The 18,861-nt window shown below is 45.1% G+C and overlaps 6 protein-coding genes across 6 annotated transcripts; 3 read left to right on the top strand and 3 right to left on the bottom strand.

The window, feature by feature from the left end:
- Positions 1-2,271: 2,271 nt before the first annotated feature.
- L199_001281 (uncharacterized protein) lies at positions 2,272-4,445 on the top strand (the record flags this gene model as incomplete). The annotated part of the gene is made up of 3 exons (XM_064887036.1): positions 2,272-2,797; positions 2,860-3,833; positions 3,900-4,445. The coding sequence occupies 3 exons, from the start codon at positions 2,272-2,274 to the stop codon at positions 4,443-4,445; spliced, it is 2,046 nt and encodes a 681-aa protein (XP_064743108.1).
- A 1,045-nt stretch (positions 4,446-5,490) lies between these two features.
- On the top strand, positions 5,491-7,919 carry L199_001282 (uncharacterized protein; the record flags this gene model as incomplete). Its single annotated transcript, XM_064887037.1, has 11 exons — positions 5,491-5,718; positions 5,837-6,049; positions 6,146-6,227; positions 6,297-6,563; positions 6,637-6,704; positions 6,762-6,789; positions 6,861-6,933; positions 6,994-7,392; positions 7,499-7,607; positions 7,670-7,729; positions 7,797-7,919. The coding sequence occupies 11 exons, from the start codon at positions 5,491-5,493 to the stop codon at positions 7,917-7,919; spliced, it is 1,650 nt and encodes a 549-aa protein (XP_064743109.1).
- Positions 7,920-8,814: 895 nt separating this feature from the next.
- On the top strand, positions 8,815-10,705 carry L199_001283 (uncharacterized protein; the record flags this gene model as incomplete). The annotated part of the gene is made up of 6 exons (XM_064887038.1): positions 8,815-8,852; positions 8,930-9,141; positions 9,256-9,550; positions 9,635-10,246; positions 10,310-10,414; positions 10,501-10,705. 6 exons carry the CDS (start codon positions 8,815-8,817, stop codon positions 10,703-10,705), a joined length of 1,467 nt encoding a protein of 488 aa, XP_064743110.1.
- Positions 10,706-10,899: 194 nt separating this feature from the next.
- On the bottom strand, positions 10,900-12,398 carry L199_001284 (dihydroorotase, homodimeric type; the record flags this gene model as incomplete). Its single annotated transcript, XM_064887039.1, has 5 exons — positions 10,900-11,544; positions 11,622-11,767; positions 11,928-12,087; positions 12,203-12,290; positions 12,364-12,398. 5 exons carry the CDS (start codon positions 12,396-12,398, stop codon positions 10,900-10,902), a joined length of 1,074 nt encoding a protein of 357 aa, XP_064743111.1.
- A 479-nt stretch (positions 12,399-12,877) lies between these two features.
- Positions 12,878-14,748, bottom strand: L199_001285 (uncharacterized protein; the record flags this gene model as incomplete). The annotated part of the gene is made up of 7 exons (XM_064887040.1): positions 12,878-12,992; positions 13,082-13,208; positions 13,278-13,332; positions 13,438-13,664; positions 13,981-14,019; positions 14,224-14,481; positions 14,637-14,748. The coding sequence occupies 7 exons, from the start codon at positions 14,746-14,748 to the stop codon at positions 12,878-12,880; spliced, it is 933 nt and encodes a 310-aa protein (XP_064743112.1).
- A 623-nt stretch (positions 14,749-15,371) lies between these two features.
- On the bottom strand, positions 15,372-18,109 carry L199_001286 (uncharacterized protein; the record flags this gene model as incomplete). Its single annotated transcript, XM_064887041.1, has 7 exons — positions 15,372-15,549; positions 15,653-15,885; positions 15,988-16,120; positions 16,204-16,291; positions 16,362-16,608; positions 16,702-17,300; positions 17,524-18,109. The coding sequence occupies 7 exons, from the start codon at positions 18,107-18,109 to the stop codon at positions 15,372-15,374; spliced, it is 2,064 nt and encodes a 687-aa protein (XP_064743113.1).
- Between the last annotated feature and the right edge of the window lie 752 nt (positions 18,110-18,861).

Genomic DNA, 18,861 nt, shown 5'->3' on the forward strand with positions numbered 1-18,861 from the left:
GATCAGAGTGGTCGAATGGATTTACTGGATTGTAGGATGATGATTGACTGGGATGATCAATCTTCAGCTGTACTCCTTAAAGGAAGTTGTAAGCCCGAGTAGCAAGAATTGACGAAAGCGGTGCGGTGCTGAGGATGGACTAGAAGGTTGAAAGGATGACTGGGTGTGTTCGAGTGTCAGTTCTGGTCGGTGATACTGAATGATGACAGACCGACATCTGAGTATGGTCGATTGATAACATGCATAGATCAGAAGTAAGTGAGTGATGTGATCTGCTCCGTACTATGCGTGCAGGCTTGCATGTACGATGAGCGTCTCCGTGAGTGTTGTCAGTCATGGTCATTTGGTTTGTTGTTTGTATACTGTATGTTGAACCAACTTCCTCTGTTCCTGTTCTTTGTCTTAGTTGTAAGGTGATCCAAGCGACAGGTCACAAAGGGTCCGAGGGTCAAGTAAGTGAGACGCCATGTGTAGAGTGCCTTTGAGCTTGGACCTCTTGTCATCGTAGCTGGTATTAGTGGCATGCATGGTGTTAGTGGTCTTGCTATACATACCTTTCAGTACCTGTATCAAGAGATCACTGTACTCGAGAGAAGGTGAAACAGGGTGATCAATATATCAGAACGAATGTATGGTACGGTATGGGGTGATAGATTGGTAGCAGTTTGACGTTTCGACGTTTCGGAATGAATTTGCTTCTTCTCTTTTTTCTCTGTCGTTTGACCGATCGGCCAATCAGTCGGATTCCAAAGTCAAACTCGTACTCTTGATCAGTCAAAAAGACAACAACAAAGAAAATTCGGTAGGTATACGAGACAACTCAAAACGCGACTCTTCTTTTTATTGTTGTTTGTTGGTATTTACCGTATTGCTGTTTCATCTGATCGCGTCTTTTGCTGTGTTTTTGTCGATCATCTGATTTTCACGTCGCCTATTCTTGGCTCTTGACTTCTAGGCCTTGAAGGTCATCACTCCAACTTCTTGGGAGGGAGACGTGTGTACAATCGCAGTGACTGGGCTGAGTGAGTGTCTTTTACATAATTATAGGTTTACATTCCATTCCCATCGCATCTCATCTTTTCACCCGCAGGCCAAATCCCAAAAATAAATCACGTCCTTTTGAGTTTCTGATGAGTCTTGACTTTCAGGGTTTTCTATCTTGGGTTTTTTGATTTCGGATAAAAGCAGCATGGGCATGGGAAGAGAGGAAGAAGGGACCTGAAACGTCGATAGAAACCCTGAAAATCAATGATTTCTTTTTGTGACATTCCATTAATCGACGTGCATAACTGAGGCTTGACGTGACGACACACACCACAAACCACAGCACTAACGCGTAAACATATCTCATCGTTCATGATGAGCCAAGTGAGAGCAAATGGGAACGCCCCTGATGTAAGGTAAACGGTAAACTACTGAGGCGTCTAGGTTGATTGGGTTGGAATAGCAGGATAGAACCAGATGCACAGTAAAAGCAAAGTAATTCACGTCGATGAGGTGGTGCAGAATAGACACAACTCATACAAATATTCTTTTCTTCTTCTATCTCTTCATCTCCTCCTTGTCTTCCTTCAACTAAATCTGTCTTGTAAATCTCTCTATCCGAACACCCTCCATATACTCTCTCTTAGCTCGACTCTATACACTCCACGCTGATCATCACCACGATTGAGTGATCATCCACACACCTACATACAGACAGATCAACGCACAGACCCACAAACAATAAACCCATTTCCACGTTTGACACATCAAAGGGAGAGGACAAAGGAATCGACTAGAATAGAGAATTAGAAAGAAACCAGAAGCACGCTCGGTCCGCTTTCTTGGTTCTCCCTGTTCCCTTGGGGTCCTTTCAACTTCCTTCCGTCAGTCAAACACTGTGAGTATCATATGAATAACCTGCAAATCACCAGACTCCTTTCATTCTTTCATTCATTCTTTCCTCCTTCTTTCTTCTTCTTTCCTCACTTCTTTCTTCTTCTTTCCTCACTTCTCCTCTCTCATCCATCCTTCCTCCCTCTCCACTCATCTATCCAATTTCATTCCCCTTCCCCTATTCACGACAACCCTCTCATCCAGCATATATTACACTTGCCACTTCAACGCTCAATCACGATTTGTAACGGTTTTGCTCACGTCACCAATTCTCTTACGAACTTGCAGTCTACTTTCACGACCCCACGTTCTTTTCTTTCCATATAGAGTCTGGTACTCTTCCCGATCGACGCAACCTATAAATCACCCAAAAAACAAATCAAACAACCGAAAATGTCGTCAGCATCCTCGATAACCTACACCTTCACCTTATTCTCTCTCCTTTCCTTATTACCTTCTTTAGTACTTGCCGCTCCAGAAGACGGTGTCACATATCAAGTATCGTCCAACTCTTTCTCCAACAAGTGTCTGGCTACACAGGGGGATTGGAATGGTGCAAAGGTAGTATTGAAGGATTGTGATGAGGATGATACTACTTGGAAATGGACTGGTTCCCATTTACAAAATACCGCTACCAACCGATGTATTGATATCCCCGATGGTGGATGGTGGAATGGAAACAAACCTCAAGTATGGGATTGTTACTCATACAACACCAATCAGCAGTACACCGTCAGTGGAAACAATATAAAATGGAATGACTGGTTCTGTCTCGATATCACCGATGGTAAATCCGATGATGGTACCCTCATCCAACTTTGGCAATGTTTCGACGGAAATACCAACCAGCAATGGACTTTCACAGAAGTGGAAGAAGTTGAAGATGATTCGGATGACGAAGATTGTTCGAGTTCGAGTGGTAAGTCGCTCAAGATTTAACAAAAACAACCCTTTATACTAATCACGCTCTGCTTCCCCCAGTCACCGTCACTGCTACCGCAACCGCTGTTGCTACTGCCACTGCTACCTCGTCTGATACTGCTACTGCTACCGCCTCTGATACTGCTACTGCTACCTCCACCAGTATGATCGGTGGTGGGCTCTGGGCTGGATCACCATCCGCCAATGCTTCTGCCACCGCTTCATCTACATGGGGAACCGCCTCTGCTACTGAAACAGATTCATGGTGGTCATCTGTCAACAACACCGCTGCTGTCACTGCGACCGCCACCGCTACCTCATCATCCTGGTCAGCCTCTGCCAACAACACCACCTCTGCCACCTCGTCTGCTAGCACCTCCGTTTCCTCCGGATCTGTCTCTTCTGGTTATCTCCAGACGAGCGGATCTAAGATTGTCGACAGCGACGGAAACGAAGTTGTGCTCCGAGGTACCAACATCGGTGGATGGTTAGTATGGGAAGATTGGATGTGTGGTATAACCGATTCCACCAACCCTGATCGATTCCCTCTTAACACCCTGGAAACTCGATTCGGTACCGATAAGGCCAACACCCTCTGGGAAGCATGGATCAATAACTGGTTGACATCAGATGATTTCGACAACATTGCCAACATCGGTTTCAACGTTATCAGACTTCCTTTCGGTTTCAGAAATCTTTACGATGCCAGTGGTAACTGGAGAGATGATGCTTTCACTCATCTCGATTGGGCTGTCGCTCAAGCAAAATCAAGAGGTATCTACGTGATTTTGGATTTCCACATTTGGGCCGGTCAACAAGCTTCTTACTCTGCCATCTCAGAGAACACTGATGATGGTCAAAGTCAACGAGATGCTGCTGGTGAAATCTGGAAGAAGGTCGCCACCCACTACCTTGGTGAATCTATTATTGCTGCTTTCGACGTCATCAACGAACCTACCGGATCATATGGTAACAATCTTCAACAAGATTTGTACGATGCCGTTCGATCCGTCGATGCCAATAGGATCATCATTGTGAGTGACCTTCTAAATGCTTGGCAGTCGTGAAATATCCAAAGCTGACCACACTCTGATATTTAGCACGAATCCATCTCCACTGACCCAAGCACATACGGTTGGACCAACGTCGTCTACTCATTCCACGAATACCTTATGATGGGATCTGACTACGACTCCAACGTCCAACAATACGCTGAGAGTGTACAAGCTTATGTCGACAAATGGACTGGCTACGGTATCCCCAGTATGCTCGGTGAATTCATGGCTGATGGCGAGACCCTCTCTTACATCCTCAACCAAGCCAACAAATACAACTTGTCATGGTTATCTTGGGCACACTCTACCGTCAACATGGGTCGATGGGGATTATGGAACCACCAAGCATTCTACGTTGATGTATCTTCCGACTCGTACGATACCATCTTGAGCTCGTGGTCCAACATGCCTTCAAAGCAACAATCTACCATCATCTACGATCAATTCAAAGCTGGTGCGACCGGTTCCACTTCTGTCTCCCAGAGGAAGAGAGATGTACCCCCTACCAAGAGATTAACTGCCAGACACGGTGGTAGATCTAGAAGATCAAACTTGCCTGGTGCTCACGGTATCCAAGGTATTTCTTTCTAATTTATGGATTTTTTGGAATGAAAGGGGAAAGAAAGGAAAGAACAATTTTGATCTGATTTCATGTAAATACGTTCGTATTCGTTCACGGACTGTCGTCAATGACAAGAACATCTACATTTTACATTGACAATCTTCAGTGTTGACTTGTAGGCGCAAGTCATCATTATATCTTTAACTATGATCTGTTGATCAGATCATAATCATCTTCATATTTAAACTATGTTCGATTAATTTTTTACGATACACAAATGGGTTTTTTATTTTATATAGTGGGTTTTTATTAATTTGACAATTTGACAATCTCAGAATTGTCATTTACAATTGCATTTCTTCATCATGCCATGTCATGCCATGTCGACATTCTTTTGGTAGTATTCGTATTCTATGATCTGCTTTGTTGTACAAAGTAAGAGCAAATGGAAGGGAAGAAAGATCGCTAGTCGGTCTTTGTATAGAACATGCTATGCATCTATGGACTACCATTGATACTACCGCCTGACCCTGTAGTCCATGAGGAGATATCGTATACAATGGATGAGGTTGACAGACTATGAATATAGCTGGGGCTGCACTCTGGACTCTGTTAGCATCTGACTGTATGGCTGTTCGATAAGCGCTTGTGCTGTGCTGTGTGCTCTGTGGACGTGTTTTCGGTTATCGGGTTAACCGCGCTCACCCAGACACATCAACAACGAATGACCAGTGACCAGTAACCACTCCATTCCATTCATCCTTCTGGACATATATATATATCTATTCAACACATACATGGCCGTTGCATTTGCATAGTCATCATCAGCATCCGCCAAGCTATATCACACAGTAATAACTACTAATTCTAACTTGCTTTCCGTCCAGTAACGCGATCAATCTGCAAGACCGCTTCCAAGACGGACAACAAAGGATATTCTCCCAATTTCATTCACTCCCTCATTTGTACCCTATCACTGAAATATACTAGAATCACCTAGTGAGTACTTCAGCTACCCCCAGATTCTCATTATATATCCAATCTGACATGAACACATAGTACATATCATACACAATGCTACCTAAATCCATCTTCCGCCCATCCACCTTGAAGGGCCTCTCACGATCACAGACGAGATATCTATCTGCTCGAGCATCCAAGATCCTGTCTTCCCTTGACTTACCTACCGATACCAATACCACCATTCCTGGTTGCTTCGACGGTACTTCATGGAAAGGTTCAGGGGAGGAATTGATCTCTAGGTGTCCTGCTACGGGAGAAATCCTGGGAAGGGTCAGAGGGGTGAGTTGGATATGTCATTTGCACTGTCAAATCCTGCCTCCCACCTTTTTCAACACATGGCGCTGTATGACTATCAGCTCGATTGCTGATCTTGTCTGTTCTTGTATCTGTGTAACAGGCATCAATCGAAGAGACCCATTCGGCCATTCAAGCATCCCTCGAAGCATCCAAGATCGTACGAAGGATGCCAGCCCCAAAACGAGGAGAAGTCGTGAGACAAATCCGAGAAGCATTATCCTCCAAAGTGGACGAGCTGGGAGATCTGGTATCGCTAGAAATGGGTAAGATCAAAAGTGAAGGTAGAGGTGAAGTAGTTGAATTCATCGATATCGTAAGTTTCCTCTATACTCTGTCTCACTACCCTACTTCATACCGTTGGTATCGTCGTAGTGTAAGAGGATACTCATGGGATTACATATGATCACAGTGCGATTACGCTACGGGATTATCGAGATCGATGAAAGGGAATGTATTACCTTCGGAAAGGCCTGAACATGTAATTTACGAAAGCAAGTGTCCCTTTCAATTACGTCTTGTTGCAGACCACCTGAATGGTTATGCTTACTGTGTCATTCTAGACCCAAACCCACTGGGTGTAGTGGGAATACTCTCCGCTTTCAATTTCCCTGTAGCGGTCTACGGATGGAACATGACCATCGCACTCGTCACTGGAAATTCGACCATTTGGAAACCTGCTCCGTCAACTCCCCTTGCGTCTATAGCAGTCACAAAGCTGATCCAACCTGTCTTGGAGAAGAACGGACTTCCGGCTGCTGTTGCTGCTCTTGTGTGCGGTGGGGTGGATGTGGGTAAGGCTGTTGTGGGAAGTACAGATATACCTTTGAGTGAGTGAATATATATACCACTCGATGTATGGAGCTGAACAGTTCCGGCTAATTGCTACGATCGATATTTTAGTCAGTTTCACGGGAAGTGAGAAGGTAGGAAAGGAAGTTGGTAAAGCCGTACAAGATAGATTCGGAAAGGTGAGCTTCTTTGACTAGTAAGAGACTAGATAGTAGCTCATGTAGACATATTGATAGACCATCCTCGAACTTGGTGGAAACAACGGTGAGTGTAGTACAGTACACCATGTGAAAAACTCATGGTATACAATACTGATTCAAGCGACCACTATACAGCTGTCATTGTAGATGAAGATGCCGACCTCGGACTCGCGTTGCAGGGTGTACTGTTTGCTGCTGTCGGAACTGCGTAAGCTCAGGTCTATACGAAGTTCGGCTGTAAGCTTGCTGACAGGTGAAACTCAAATAGCGGTCAGCGATGTACCTCAACACGACGATTGTTGTTGCATAAATCCATCTCTTCCGAATTCCTCTCCCGTCTATTGAAGATATACGACTCCACTCATCCAACTAACCAATTACTCGTTGGTGATCCCTTGGAACCTTCCACCTTGATCGGTCCCTTGCATAACCAAGCTGCAGTGGAAAAGTACGAAAAGACCTTGGCGGGTATAACCGAACGTGGAGGAGAAATATTGACGTTGAGATCTGGAAGGATAGAAGGTGGTGAATTTGGGGTAGAAGATAAGGGGAATTGGGTATGGCCGGTTGTGGCCAGGCCATCAAAGGATGATGAGTGCTGGAACGAAGAGGTCTTTGCGCCTATTCTGTATGTTAGGGAATTTGAGACGATCGAAGAGGCTATTGAGTGAGTATCGTGATACTTTTAACCAGTCCTCGGTTTTATCCCCACCTCAATGTTTATATCTCGTACGGCCTATGCTCATGTTGCTATGGTCTCCTCCTTGATGCAGAATCAACAACTCCGTGCCTCAAGGTCTATCAAGTTCTCTGTTCACTTCGAATGTCCAATCGATGGGTAAATGGTTAAGTCCCGATGGAAGTGATTGTGGAATTGTCAACGTACGTTTCTCATTACGTATACACAAAATCGTTCATATGCTTATCTATCTCATGACTTATAGGTCAACGTAGGTACATCGGGAGCTGAAATTGGAGCAGGATTCGGAGGTAACAAATCGACTGTGAGTGATCGGTCAACTCGGCCATCCTGCAGCCTTCTGCTATGCCAAGCTAAATGTTGATTTATAGGGATGGGGAAGAGAGTCCGGTGGGGATGCATGGAAACAGTATGTTAGATGGTCGGCGGCAACTGTCAATTATTCCTCAAAGATGCCTTTGGCGCAAGGTGTCAATTTCGGTATTCAGGCGTGATCGTTAATCGTCTGAAGGCTATATATATACTGTTGCATCAGTGATGGCGTTAGGTTGATTCATGTCTGACAAGGGGAAAGAGTCATATGCATCGGTCACGATCTCCTCATAAGCTGTTTGTCGGCCGGCGGCTTCACGATCTTGCACAGCTGAAGTATAAGGTGGATTCAGTATTTGACTTGATTTAAAGAGCATTGATGATTGTTTCAGGTTTACCTGTTAATCGGTGTACCTTTCTCACCGACCCTTCGAAGCGAGTATTTGAAATCTCCGAGTGATCGATCACTCCTTTCTTCTGACCTTGCAACACCACTGATCCCTTTATGAACTTCGACTTGTTTACGCAAGTGACCTTATCTCTTTTGCGCATACATGCAATGGACGGACATCACAGTGAAAGATTGAAAGAAGAAGGCACCATTGTTGCTTTCTGCTTCCCTCAAAGTGAGTCCCTTTATCAGGTTATCTTTGACAGTGTGTGTCGCTTTAATTCCTTATCGTTCGGTAAGACTTGCATAACTCATAGAAACATCTTTGATCGAAAGGTACTACTGACTTACACACTACTCGGATCCCTTGATAAGGGTACATCAGACAAACAGACATGGCCGATAATCCGATACGCTCTGACTCCCGGATCTGGATTTAGATCTTTTTTTTCGTCGAGAGTGAGATACCATAGAAGGAAGATTATCGCCGGGAGATCATGGTGGGTATATGTTGAATACCTCGCAAATCCCAAATATAGATACTCGAGTATATTCAAATACTGATAGATAGAACATAAAAGTTTAGACTGATCTGATAATCGACCTATACTTGACCTTGTTTCTCCATCAGGCCAACTATTTCAGTCGTAATCAAGCTTGAGAAAGGCAAATAGTAGGATCGCAATATGTTAAAATCAAGATCAAAACTTCTGTTCCTCACTTGGTAAGCTTTCCTCCCCCTCTAAAACCGACCAATGTTGACCAATCACACACCCTCTCCTGATCTATTCTTATAATCAGTTGCGAAGCGGGTCAAGCGAATATACAACTATCAGTGATCAACAAACTACAATCTCTCCATGGTGAAGATCTAGATATTTACCTGTGCTCGTTCGAGTCGCTCATGAAAAGATGCCCGGGCAATGTGACGTTTTTGACGATCAAGGGTAAAGGGATGATTCAGCATTTCTTGGATAGATATGATGATAGTGAGGTTGATAATGGGAGAAAAGGTGAGTTCTAGGATTATCTCTACAGTGCACAGCGGATGTCGTACGTTGTACTGTACTGTACTGAGTTGCACCTAACAGCATGTTCTACTCTACTAACCCGATTGAACTTTTCAGGAGGCCTACTCAAACACTTATTCACTCCACCGGGTTTCTTTGGAGCTATCAAACTCGCTTTATCCATGACCAATATCCTCCATGCGGAGGAGCCGTCAGATTACGTCTACTATGCTCAACAGTGCGAACAGATCATCTCTGACCTCGATCCCGATTTCATCGTTTGCGACGCAGTGTTTGAACCTGGTAGAGATGCTATAATGAAATTGGGAAGGAAGTGTATACTCCTCAGTCCGAATACTTTCAAAGATCTGGCAACTGCTCAACAAGGTAAAGATGTCTTCAAATGGCCATGGTGAGTTCTCTTTGATCACTATCTATGACAATGATCCTGCGGCTTTTGCTTGCTAATATATGTCCGTGCTTTTGAAACATGCAGTCCCGGGACAGGTTATCCATACCCTCTTCCATGGTATCTCCGAACCCTCAACACCCTCGCATTCATATTCTTCGCCAAGTGGGTTCTGAAATACGACGGGCGACATCGACTATTCAACAAAGCAAGAAATCAATCCGGTTTCACAGGGAACCTACCAATGTTTCAAAATAAGTCTTCACTCCAAACGAATTTCTTGTGCGTATCAAATGAGAAAGTAGAAATTCCGGGTAAAATTCCAAGATGGTTGAAATGCTGTGGACCGATACTTTTACCTTTCAAACCTTTAGAAAGTATTGATATGGATTTATATAAATGGGTAATGAAAAGACCTACTGTACTGATTGTTTTGGGTACTCATTATAAGACTTCACGCGAATTCGCCAATAACATGTTAATTTCCATTAGAATTTTATTGGATAAGAGAAAGGATGTACAGGTATTATGGAAATTGCAGAAATACGGTCATTTCGATATAAATGATGGGCAAGATCAAGTGGATAGATTGAAAATTGTCGATTGGCTTAAACCAGATCCACTGGCGATATTGAAAACTGGTAATGTGATTTGTTTCGTTAATCATGGTGGAAGTAATTCGTACCATGAGGGTTTAGCGTGAGTAACACAGGTTAACGCTACTGTTGCGTATCCTTTCAGCTGACCAGAGTATTGGGATAGTACCGGAACACCCCAGATCCTCATGCCTGCCTGGATAGACTGCTATGATTTCGCTGGAAGATTGTCTTACTTCAATAATGGAGTATGGGGTAATGCCAAAGCTGCGTGAGTGCCATCAGACTTATACAGTAGATGCTATCGAGTTCAGCCGAAATACTGATTATACGGTTCTTGCTTTTTCACTCTTCTAGTCCCGGTATCTCTCAACCTGAATTCACCAGAGCTCTCCTTAGGGTAGTAGGAGCCACACCAGCTGCTCCCGAAGCACAGAAGATGAGAGCTAGATGTAAAGAGTTGGCTGATATTGTCGCTGAGAACGGTACGAGGGAAGGAAGTACAATTGCCGCTGAGAGTATCTGGGAGGAATTACAACTCGAATTAACTAAGAAGAAGTGATGCTCCTTTCATCTTACGGGAATACGAGCGGAAGATATCGATGGAGATTGCATCGTTGATTGAGGAACATCAACGACTGAAATGTAGAGAATCAGATATACTAGAGATTTGAGATATATCTATGTTTACTCCTTATTCCCTTGCTTTCAATTTGTATACAATATGCATATAGATTATCATCTCCTTTTACTTCTTCAATTGACGATTTCCCATTCCAATTTCTTACCCGTCCAGAACGGTAAAACCTCAATACCATCGTCACCTTTTAATGTACCTTTGACTATCCCCTTGCCTTCCTCTGGAGGTGTTCTGACCAGTCTCAACTCCTGTCCCTTTTGGGCAGGTATCTTGTAAAAAGTCCTACCATTATCACAGACGAAGTTCTGAAGTTGATCTAACGCACCGAAACTCTCCAGCAGGGTCGCTACGAGCGGTATCAATATGGGCGAAGTGTACACACCAGCCGCACAGGCTGATACGCTGTGACCGTCCTGGGTGAGATTAGGTATCTTGCTCGAGAGAGGATGGGGAGCGGAATCTGAACCAAGGAAAAACTTGGGATTACCGCATTTGATTACTTCCTGCAAAGCCTTTCGATCTTTAGGTTCTTTAGCCAGGGGTTTACAGAAATGATGGGGTTGAGGAGCGACTTCGTCAATTGTGAGATAGAGATGATGAGCGGTGATTGAACATGCTACGTTGGCTGGAAGGGAGAGGACAGTGTCGACAGCGTTGGATGTCGTAGCGTGTTCGAGAACGATACGGAGATTGGGGAAATCATAGGCGAGCTTTTTCAGGTGGGAGAGGAAGTGGACTTCGGCATTGAGGATGGATATGTTCTAAAAGTATTTGATGATATCTATCCGTCAGTCGATCTATATGTGGAATGCTTGTTGTTGTATATACGCCCGCTTACCTTCTCGGGATCACTAGGTACTTCTCCATGTAAATTCAATACCATTCCTTCCTCCTCCATGGCTTTGAACACGGGATAGTACACTCCGTAATCTTCTATACCGGAATTGGAGTTTGTCGTGACACCTCGAGGATATGATTTAACGCCTAAGAATCAGTCATCCAGTATGATCAGCAAATGAGAATGATCCATCATCTCGCTCGCCCACACCCACACCCGCTCATATCAGACATCATGCAATTCCAACTCCACAACTCGTCACATCGTCCTGTTTCACCACCAGTCGGGTTTATCTCAGATACGCACCACTGATACCAGCTTTAGCCGCTTTCCTAATCTCCTCAGGGGTGACATCAGGATGCAAGTAGAGAGTCATGAGCCATTGAATGGAAGGGTCAAGTCGTTCGAGTTCGGCTTTGTAAGCGAGGACAGCATCTGTGGAAGTGAGTGGTGGGACAAGGTTGGGCTGAGATACCATCATGCGACATATCAGCATTTCAAGTGATCAATCGCGACAGGTGGTAAGCGTACAGCCCACAACCGCTCGAGCCTGGGAACAAGCCAGATTATAGAAGACTTACCATGACGTATGCGGTCCTCACACCTCCCTTGGCTACTTGAGGGGTAACAAGCTCACACATCTTCCCCTGACGGACATGGACATGGAAGCTGGTAGGACAAACGGAAATCACATCAGTAAATCGTCCCCAAGGCGGTCTGATTTGACACATGCGTCACTCACTCCGCAGGGGCAGGCAGTACGATCTCTTCGGGCATCTTAGCTTACGTGGTTGGATGATGGATCTGTCTAAGAAGGAAAAGAAGTTCCTATTTCTTATCATAGTTCCGAGAAAAAGTTGTAGGTTGACTGTTTTGGCGAAGATCAAGGCGGCGATCTCCGACACGAGGGTCTCGTTTGTGGCAGTAGTTTCCAAACAGGTCGCGTCGTCAGAGAAAGGATATATCAACAATAACACAGCTGCAGAGCATAACGGCACAGCTGTGATAGGTTGATAGATGGGAATGATCCAAATCAGAGTGAGAAACAGTAAGTCGAGGAACCCTGTCGAAGTCGGTACATCTCATAGTATAAGGTTGGCTGCGTTATCATCCGTTTTGGTCATGACCTGAAGATGCCAAGTACAGAGGATACCCTCTATCCGAATCAATATGGATTGCATGGTTGTGGCGAATACGGCCTCCAGAGATCCTATCACTGCATTCAGCCGGCAATCGAAGATCGATGCTCTAATTGTTCAATCTGCCGAACGCAGAGTTCTCAAGCTTGTTTCTCTATCAGCGAGGTGAGCCAATAGGTTATCGTGGTGACTTTGAAGTCGATCTCGAGCTGAATCACCTTGATATTGTGAACTATTTTTAGACCGTATGGCTCGATTATCAGCTGCTCTCCTTGCTGATTTTGTAAACTGCAAGGCAAGGGAATCTTACAGTTGACGTACCTCCTGTCAGAAGTGTTTTGAGTTCTCCGACGCGTTTCCTGTAGCTCGATGTCCTTGTCTAAGGATGAATTTATCGTTTTCATCTTCCCAATACGATCTCTCATGGTTGACAAAGCCACGCTATCAGCTTCTCGGGAGGACAAAGCACAGTCAGTTTCAGGTCACATTCAAGATGGCATCAAAACATCGAACATACCTTTCCAATCATACGGTTTGTATCCTGTGCGCGCGAAAGAAACAAAGGGATCATCCTAAAGGTTAAAAAGGCGCAAAGCTCATCGGGTCAGCCACAGCTCACAAAAATATCGCTACGCTCCTCACGAAGAGAGTTTAACGACGCATGATGATGAGCTTACATGACCACTTTGTTTCATTAGTTCTTCGAGATACGCCGTTTTCCGTTTCGTGTCTCGTAACATAGTAGAATACTCTGTGTGAACTCTGCCAGCATAATCCCCTACACCTACATTCGAGCTCGGAGTTTCCCCGGTTCGTCGAGCAATCTGTGCCCGCAGACGCTTGGTCTGATTGATGGCGGAACTGATATAACGTGTTATATCTTTCCGATTTTTCGGGTTCGGATCTGATTTTCAAAGTTAACCACAAGGAACAAAAGCTATTTGTACTTCACCAGATGAGGATTCCCTTTTTACTATTATATTGTCTATGTGGATTATCTGGCAATTGAATCTGACGCAAATTGTGATTCTAGATTATCTCGCTCCGTTTTCGCCGCATCCCATTCGGACATCAAAAGCTTGAGACTTCTGACCGGTCTTCCACGTTATTTGTGTGACTTGTACTTGCCGAACCTAGACTCATGTTCTGACCCGCCTGAGATGAAAATGCCTTCAACATCATTGTATGTCCTGGTCACGAGGGGAGTTGATCCGACTTACCATTTTCGTCTTTACTCGCCACTTCGCCTTGACTGGATCCTGCATATCCATCGCTCAACGCAGCTTCGCTCAGCTTATATCGCATAGGCAAACTGCCGTTAGTGCATTGGACTCGAGTAGTAGCAAGATAAGGAAACGTTAGGTCACTTACCTAGTAGTCATTGGCATTATCTTTTGCAGATGAAGGATATAAGCTCTGAAAATCCCAGAAGTCAGTATTTAGCCCTTGTCCAGGCTCCGCACCCAGTGTATCCCATTCCGCTTGATTATGGCCGGGTGAATCAAAAGCTGACATTGTGCCGACATCGGAAAGCTGACTATTTGTTGCGGCTCCCAGGTGATTGCTTGAACATCGACCCGTAGGGTAATCCTTGATCGTACCGATACATGACCCGCTGCCAGAATCGTTCATCTGACGAGTCGTTGGTATTTCCAGGGTCGATCTGGATTTGTGGTAAATTGTTCCCAACCCCTTGGGATGAATTGCCGGTGAGTCGAAAGCTTGGGTCCCCAACATGAGCTGGGGAATATCGGACGGGGATATCGCCAGGCGAGAGATTGTTTGAGGATGCAAATGCAGGGTATACAGAAGGCATGTACCATTGCTGGTATGCCTGTTGTTGGTTGATGGTTGGCAACGGTTGGTTAGAAATGACTGTAGGCTTGCCACCCTTCATTGTTTGCCTCATCTGATTGACCCAGTTGGTTCAGATTGGCACCATTTTGATAACTGTCCCGCCAAAAGCGGTTGAATTCGTTTTCGTCCATCATAAGGGCGACGAAGAGGTTATTGATTCTTTATGCGAATTGCAAGAGACGCTTGACACTGAGGGGATCAAGTTCATGAAGGCCATTCAGAGTATATATACGGGGAGCATGGGATATCATATCATGCAGCTTCCCTGCAGTCCATGCTCTGTCACTGAAACGATAACCCTTCATAGACACATAGTTCCTTTGAGAGAAGCCGAACCTCTCTGTCATTCTGAGCGAGGCTGCGAAACCCGTTTCAGAGCATGGGCTGAAAGGACTGATCAGCACAAGGAGACAAACTGAACATGGATATCTCTCGTTCGGCGTGGGTCCCTACTCTGAACCGTGATAGGTGGCATAAGCAATCCTGTAGGTTCATTGTATAAAGTCGGGCTGATGGCTACATTCGATTCCGTTCTTGTGGTGTATTGCCCCCGGAAGATCAATTTGCCAGCTGTTTAATTTTCTGACCTATTTTGCTTAGTCACATGTAGTACTTTCTATTATGAGGCTCTATATCTTAAAATGTATGACAGTTAGTACTCTATATCAAATCTTATGATCTTGAAACTTGGACAATGACATTACATCTATACGTTTATCAATCAATTTGACTATAAATAAGAGTGGAACTAGGTTTAAGCGTCAATATCAATAATTTTCAAGATCTCAGGCATCTTAGCTTGTATTTCCATATGACCTCTAAGAACTGTCGAGACGTCGATATCCTCTATTCCAGGCTGTTCGACCGGTCCCAGTCCCGCTACTCGAATTCCGTTGGACATGACTGCAGCCCTTGAGACGACCTCGTGGAGTCTGTTTATGTACAACGATCCCACAAGTCAGCATGCATGCAACTACACCCCAAAATTCGCGCTAACTCGAGACACTTCTAAGAGAATCTGCGGTATAGACTTACCTGACGACTCCCGCTAATACCAAATCAGCATCACTATAAGCATTTACTACCCTTCTGCCGGTGACACTCCTGACTTTCTGCCACTCCTCAGCCGTGGGTGCCGAAGGTAAAGAGATCATATATGCAGATTCGACATAAGTTGGTACTGAGCCTTTCCCTGGTGTTGGAGATGGCAGAGAAGCGAGATAGAGTAAGGCATGGAGCACGGTGAGTGCTCCTACTGACGATCCAATCTAGTAAAGCGAACAACACCATATCAGTGAATCGAAAAGGCGAGACGAACTCCATATATTATGATGCAATGATCCCAGGGCGTTCAAGGTCAGACTACCCACAAGTACGACAGGTCTTTCACCCTGGACTCGCTTCTCGATAACTTCTCCTAATAATCGACCAGCCTTTTTAGCTCGATCAACAGCATGCATCCAGGTATTGTCGAGAGTCATGGTCGCCATAGAGTAGACGGAGCTGGACACAGAAAACAGGACTCGATTTGTCAGCTGCAGTTTTATCTTAATGCTCAACTCAGCGTCCTTGAATATATGGCTTACAGAGGCAAGCTGACAGCAGCGAAATAAGCAGAGAGGACGGTTCGTTTGATAATCTCTTTCTTGACCAGTCCTTTAAGCTTTGAGGTCACTACAAGAGGAAGGCGTTAACACTTCAGTCGTGTTGATATCACGCTGTCATACAGGTTGAGATCGCTCACCCCATAGATCCACATCTCTACCGGTCTGCAGCATAGCAGCACTCTCAAATCTCAAAAGATACACATCTCTGCCGTCCTTCAGCCCTGATAGCTGGCTGACAGTAGAAGATACAACCTCATCCTCTGAAGCGATATTGGGTGCAGAGATGAGTTTGTTTGAAGCAGTCGCAGAAGAACAAATAGCTCTCCAGGCTGTGATACCTTCTGTTCGTGATACAGTTAAGAGACCAGGCACAACGATGGTAGCCTATAAGGAAGCATGAATTAGCGACCAGAGAAATGGATATGACGCGCCAAGAAGGTACGGAAGATAGTAATGTATCATTCGAGCTTTACTCACAGTCAAACTAGGTGGTTTTTTAGTTTCCGTCAAATCCTTCTCTTCCTTACCCTGATCCAAAGATGCTCTAGGACTATTCGTAGGTGAAGGTATACTAGCTGTTCCAGATCCAGATTCAACAGATATAGATTGTCTCGTACCAGATTCCAAAGATAATTTAAGCAATCTCTCTTCAATATCTAATCTACCTTGTTCTACTAAATCTTGAGCTTGCTTTTCTGATACTTCCCCTTGTAATTCTTCTCCTTTCTCACCAGCAATTTCCGTATTGTTGTTCTGATCTTTCTGGTCAAGCTTTTTCTGATCTTTCCTTGCTTTGAATTCCTTCAAGTCGTCCAATTCCTCTTTAGTCGATCTGTGTCCATCTCCGATTTCAATAAAGCTAAATTCCTCTACTCCCCTCCATCTTTCCCTCACTCTCTTACCTGCTAATCCTCCTCCGCCCACACCGAACAACGTACCCAACACGACTGGAGCAGCAGATGCGGAGAGGATCGAGCCTACTCCCAAAGGTGCGAGGACAGCTGCTATTGCTGGTGCGGCGAGTCCACCTGTCACTCCTAGTAGTACACCGCCTGCCACTACTCCTGCTCCGGTAGCTAGTGGATCGAGACATGTCAGCGGCTTGGCTGATTGTGCAGAAGATGGATAAAATAAGGGAAGTGGTGGGAGGCGAAGAGGTAAGAGCGCGAAGAGGAGGAAAAAAAGTCGAGTGAGAGGAACGAAAAGGAGACAGAGAGAGGAGAATGAAGGGAGGTGGTCCGAAGGCGGAAGAGTTTCACGGCACGCCCCAGAAACAACCGCCAGGCCCAAACCACTCACCAAGATGTCTACCCAAAGCACCACCCCATCCCTGTGACTGAGCTTGTCTCGCCTTTTCAACTTTCTCCTGATTCTCTTTCTCCGCTGCAGCTTTCAAGGCATGGAACAAGGTGTTTGACAAGTTGTTTTCTGCTCTCGGGACAAGCTCTTTAGAGGGTAAACCCAAAAGCTGAAGAGTCCTGTACGAAAGATATCTTGATATAGGTGAATATTTCAATGTACCCTCCTTCTCCTCTTTACCCTTCTGCGCGCCGATATTCTCAGCGGCCAAACTAGCTTCTACTAGTAGACCTGCAATTCTAGTGACTTCATCCTCTGTCCATTCATCCCTCTGATCATTTGCAGAAGCCTTTACATCCTCAGGCGAAATCGTGGGTGGTAATCTGCCTTGATCGAATGATAATAGTTTACAGACGGAAGTCAACCATTTGGACGATATGGTCTTGTATTGCTCGGCATTGGCAAAAGGTGTAAGAAATGGTGGATGTGAAGTAGCGCTCAACGAAGCTAGGGCCACAATTAACCGAATAGCCTGGGCGAGAGGCTCAGGCGGCTTGGGGAGACTATCGTTGGAAGGAGCTGTCATCGTCGGTGCAGAGTGATCAAAGCGATGGCGTATGTGGATGCCGTGCCCCTGTTGCTATGTCGATTGTTGTCAAGGACACGAACTACTGGATGACCGCTATTGCGACCTGAGCAGGATTCAATGATTCCAGCACAACATTCGACCTCTTCATGGTGGAGCGAAGAAACCTACTCCACCGATATCAGTGACGTCACTTGATCCACAGAGCCAACGGTAGCTTGATGTTGTTGAGCTCACAGCACAGAGATTGAGTATCTCTGACACCTATTTAGCCGTTGCTCTAGCGAGAGGATGTCCCTCCTCTATGGTCAAGCTGCAGATGTTAAGGCGTCCTGCTCTCCATCGTCGATCCTGTATACCTTGATCCTGCTTCTATATCCTACTATAGATAGATGCAGGGTACTGAGGGCTAAACCTATGAGATTCGGCGGTCTCCGCCATACGCTCCACCCGGATCCGCACAGTACTTCCGGAACTATAATGACTAATCGAGTAGATCTGACCCAGATCTTGCGGTGATCGATGATCCGCTTTGACCGACGGGCTTAATAATCCTTTCTTTTTCCTGTTTTTTTTTTTTTTCAAGATCCATGTCCGATCTCACCTAATTGGTAGCGTGTGGTGTACAGTAACCCCCTTTACACCGACGGTATTTCGTAATCGTACTTTGCACTCTGTTAAGCACTACTTCGATCGTTTTTACGTTTACCTTTCCAAGACATGCTCTATTTATGATTACAAATCGAGCCCGA

This window comes from Kwoniella botswanensis, chromosome 1 (assembly GCF_036426115.1).
Source record: "Kwoniella botswanensis chromosome 1, complete sequence".
Lineage (NCBI taxonomy): Eukaryota > Fungi > Basidiomycota > Tremellomycetes > Tremellales > Cryptococcaceae > Kwoniella > Kwoniella botswanensis.